At 26.9% G+C, this 5,167-nt stretch overlaps 2 protein-coding genes across 2 annotated transcripts in view; both read left to right on the top strand.

The window, feature by feature from the left end:
* The window catches only part of LOC108684743, a 1,997-nt gene extending 1,611 nt beyond the window's left edge, over nt 1-386 (top strand). Inside the window, exon 4 of the mRNA XM_018189206.1 lies at nt 157-386. Coding sequence (XP_018044695.1) covers nt 157-234 — 78 coding nt within the window. The 3' untranslated portion in view covers nt 235-386. The remainder of the gene's footprint in view (nt 1-156) is intronic.
* A 1,321-nt stretch (nt 387-1,707) lies between these two features.
* LOC108684747 overlaps nt 1,708-5,167 on the top strand; it is a 5,046-nt gene continuing 1,586 nt past the window's right edge. The window contains exon 1 of the mRNA XM_018189210.1: nt 1,708-1,952. Coding sequence (XP_018044699.1) covers nt 1,898-1,952 — 55 coding nt within the window. The 5' untranslated portion in view covers nt 1,708-1,897. The remainder of the gene's footprint in view (nt 1,953-5,167) is intronic.

The raw sequence follows: 5,167 nt of genomic DNA, 5'->3' as shown, positions 1-5,167 counted from the left end.
TATAATTTATAATAATCCGACATGACATCCGTATGTTGAACAGCAAAAAAACGAAAGTTTATTAGTAAAAAACAACTAATATTGATTTTGATAGATATTTTTAATTGGGAGTATTTTATTTGAAAAGACGTTAAAAGTGATTGATTTATATTGCAGATCCTAAGTGGCGTCGTGGGATTATTGCATGGAGCAGATGCTTATTTGTCTTATGTGCATTACAAAACTGGAAGATGAATTATGAGATAATTATAGGAATATTAATTGTATATAATTTTGATTGATGAGACGCAATGAGACGTGGCAATTATGTAATTGTTTACACTGTTAGTAATAGTAACGTTAATTCTAGAGCATGAATCTCTTCGAAAAAGAATTGAATGTTAGATTGGGGGAATCGATTTTATGTATTAATAAATATATATATTGTAAAATATTAATTATGAGTTATAAATAATAGTTACTAATTAATAATATTATTTGACTTAATTAAAAATAGCATTATTACACTGCCATTAGTCAATATAATGTTAATAATATTAATAAGTTTTATATATATATATAGAGGCTTAGTTTAATTAGTTATAATAGATTAATAATTTGAAATTGCGCATATTACTTTGTCACTTCCATAAATTTTTTTAAATAAAGATATTTTAGTTAAATATGATAAGCCGAAATCAAATCAATTTTATGGATTATGAATTATGAAATCGTCATCTACTTGCAATATTGCTTATCAGGCGTATCTTACGTATACTTACTAAATCAATATTCCGTTGACATTTGGTACGTCATAGTGCTATCGCATTTATGTGCATGATATAAAAATGGATAGTATTTAATAAATTGATGATTCATCTTGAGACTTATTCAGTTTTATTACGTTAATGTATACGTGATATGAAATAAACATCGATAAGAAATATGATGAAGGTATTCAATTGGTCACTTTGACGTATTATTTCCAAATATTAACAAGCTGCATTTTTGAAAGAATCAAATCGGAAATTAATAACAGTTAAAATACATCAATCAACAAATAATATCTTAATTATATATGAGTAGCGTTTAATAAAAATATAAAAACATAAATAAGATTTTTTATAAAAATTATCGCGTATATATAGAAATTATTAATTCCATTAATTCCATTATTAATTAAAAAAATGTTTGTAATTTATACTTGCAAATATATATAACCAAATTTATTTTTATAATTTACAATTGCAAGAAATAGATAAAACTTGAAGATATTAATATTATTTTACCAAAATATTAATAAATTTAGAAGACGATTTCAATTAATGATTAGTTTTTTCTACATGAAAGCCATTTACATCTTTATTAGTTGTATCTCACATTCCTTTTTATTACAGACTATATATACGAAGAGTTTCAACTCGTACCAAGGTACACCTGGACCCGAGATGGTGAATGAGAATGACACGGATCTCGTGGTCCTCACGTATCTCTATTGACTTCTCTCTCTTCCTCCCCTCTCCTCCTCTCTCTCTCTCTCTCTCTCTCTCTCTCTCTCTCTTTCTCTCTGCCTCTTTCAAATCTTGTACACGCACACGTCCATTTCACTTCCTCAAATGTCCTCCCCCTTCTTTATATTCGTTGTGTTCTTCTTTTCCTTGCTTCGGCCGTCGTTCGGCCTTCCCTTCCGTCGCTTTCATTGGCGCCTCGCCGAGCATATCACTCGACTGCAGACGTATAACTCAGTTTACTTCAAAATCTTGATCTGGGTAACACGTTAGGGAATCGGAAGAACTCGAAACATATTTACTCGATTCCTGTTGATCTTTCTTACTCCATTAATTTGGATAACGTAAGACAAGAAGTAGAAGAAATTAGAGGCTGTTTTCTTTTATTGGCAAAGGAGAAGTGACAAAGGATGGACACACACATTAGAAATGGGAATGACAGTATTAATACTGCATCGACAGAAGGTAGTAAAAAATAATTAAAGAATATTTCGTATTACTGTTTAATGATGATTCTAATTATAAGTTATGAGAGTTTAAGCTGAGGAGTTTTTTGATATTATGTATTAAATAAGTGTAAATAAAAATGTAAATTCGTATAAGTATTGCTAATCACTACAAAATGTATTGTGTATGTGTTTGTTGCTAAATTAAATAAATATTTAATAAATAAATAATTAATTAAATAAAAAGTTTAATATTTACAGTATCGAACTAACCCAAATTCTACGGATTTATGAATGTATAACAATCATTACTGTTGCAAAAAATGAGAATGATAATATTAAATAATAATATTTGAAATCTCGAAGAAAACAATTAAGGATAAATCTAAATAAAGATGTAAACGGTTTTCATGTAGAAAAAACTAATCATTAATTGAAATCGTCTTCTAAATTTATTAATATTTTGGTAAAATAATATTAATATCTTCAAGTTTTATCTATTTCTTGCAATTGTAAATTATAAAAATAAATTTGGTTATATATATTTGCAAGTATAAATAATTACAAACATTTTTGGAATTAATAATGGAATTAATGGAATTAATAATTTCTATATATACGCGATAATTTTTTCATTCAAGCGATTTAGAGAAAACTTTCTATTCATATCGAAACGTTTAAAAATTAATGAATAGCCAAGATAAAGGATTTCTTCAATAATAAACAGTTATTTATAATAATGTTCAATTGTATGCGCGGATATATAAGTGTGCTTAGTTATTGTTGTACCATTATAAAGAGGACGAATGCCTGTTTTGCTTTGAAAATATTGGCATTCTCGTTAACTGCTTAATTATTGCGAACTAACGAAGTGCATACAACACATGCTTACGTAGATATTATTTAATATTCTTGAGACTTCCACGGGTGCTTTCTATATAAAGATTATACGTTTCGCGAGTTTCCTCCGTGTCCAGATCCATTCTTGGAATGATATTGATACTCTGATATTGATACGTATCAGACTGCTCCTCGCTCTGATGAAGTGGACTGCAAGGTTCACGAAACGTTGGCATTCCAAGAATGGATCTGGACACGGAGAAAATCCGCGAAATGCATAATTTTTATGTAGATGTTATTTATCAAATGTCAATCACGATCGCATAATTATAAAATTGTTTGTGTCTTATCAATTTTTCAATCGATTTTTTGTTTCTCATTATTTAATCGATCTTTTCAAATTTAATTGTCACAATAATAATTTCTAATATTCTATCCGATGCGATGATACCTGATAATATTATTACAAAATCTTAAGAAGATTAATATGCAAAGCGAGTGAAAATGCATGAATCAGTGAAAGTAAACATTTGTAATAACGTAAATAGATTTTCATTTTCATTGTTTTATAAATTTATGTAATAAACATTATCAAATTCAAAAACATGAAGAAAATATGTATTAGATGTGGATGCATTATGTATTTGTCAAGAACGATCAAAGATATGAGATCATGATATGACAATGAAAACTAACGATGCAAAAGAAGTGAAGGCTGAAAGAAAGAAAAATTAACGTAAGAACTTGAAAGTAACTCATATTAGACAAAGCAAGATAGCATTCAGCATTCACAAGATTTCTAATTAATCTTTACCGAGACCTTGAGAGACTAGTAACGCTTATAACAAATCAGATTGTCAATGAGTTGGATCGTAAATGCATTAGTGAGCTCGTCGTTGAGTTGTACATTATGGAATTGCATCACGTAAATTTCATGCCGATGTTGCGATCTGAACTGAGAAAGCTGACAAGTAATGGCCGCGAAAGTAATGACTTGAATAAAAACCGGTGACTCGATGAAATAAATTTCGTACAGATGCAGTTAAACGAGAAATCCTTCTTTAATAAAACGCCGCTGTACGTTATATGGAGAGACATAAGAGACAATTTTACGACACCTGTTCAACAATTTTGAAAATTGCTATTATTTCTTTATTTTTTAATAATTATGAATCCTTCGTATTAATATGTATTTATATACTTTTGTCTCGAAAAAATTATTTATAACATTACTTATAACATATTTATAACATTACTACTTATAACATTACTACTTATAACATACAAAAATTATTTATAATATACTTTTTAACATTTTTTGAAAAAAATTTACTTAAATTGATGTATTTTTAGTTTCTTAGTTGTTACGTAGCTTTTTTAAATACAATCGAACTATTGCTGTAAAAGCAAAATATATTTAGGTCAAATGCATCATAAACGACATTAAGCGAAATATAATGTCACAATAAAATGCAATCATGCAAAATTTTTTTAATATATGTCATAATTATAATTTAATTTATTAATTAAATTAATTAAATTTTTTTAATATTATAATTTTTTTAAATATAATTTTTATTCAAGTGCATTTTCAATAACAAATTCATCTGATCTCATATAATAAGAAAGTATAAGCGTTCAAAATTTTATGTTTCTCATCACTTTTGAATCGGACATTTTAATGTAACAAATCTTTCGTAATTTACGTAAAGCTTAACGAGAGGAATAATACAAATAAATCGTTAATTTTAATCTTAATTTTTTCTAATTATACTTTGACTATATTTTTCTGTATACTGTATCAAATTCGAGATTTATAATATCATCATTTTACTTTAATAATATTTTAAATGTATAATTTATTTGCACTGAAAAAAAATGTTTGATTAATTGGAATTTTGATTGAAAATAAACGAATCAGAATTTCCTAGTTAAATTTACAAGAATTTTAATTGAGATAATTGAATTCTGATTGATACAATTAGAATTTCGTCGATTTTCAACCAGAGATTTTTTTCAATACAATAATAATAAATAATAACATGAAAAATTAAAGCGTGAAATTTATCATAATTAGAGCAACATGATTTCAACGAACAAGCATGTAACGGAAACGCCTCTCGTCTAAGGTTGCTCGTCTCTGATTAATATGGCATACCAGTATATTGAAAGTACCAGCATATTAAGAGTACTTTTCTCTAGGAAGCAGAATAATTCTATTAATAACTCATGAAAAATTTATACGATAGTGAATAGAAAGATTAAAAATTGTAGACAAGCATGCTCAATCTATGTAAAACTAATTCACATAAAATTTCTTGAGAAGAATATTACTTTTACATATAACAGAACTACTAAGAAAAACTGTCTATTTCAATAGCAAATATTAACTTA

The sequence above is a fragment of the Atta colombica genome, unplaced genomic scaffold, assembly GCF_001594045.1.
Source record: "Atta colombica isolate Treedump-2 unplaced genomic scaffold, Acol1.0 scaffold14, whole genome shotgun sequence".
Taxonomy (NCBI): domain Eukaryota; kingdom Metazoa; phylum Arthropoda; class Insecta; order Hymenoptera; family Formicidae; genus Atta; species Atta colombica.
Note: the sequence above shows the minus strand (reverse complement) of the source record. Positions and strands in the feature narration are given on the sequence as shown.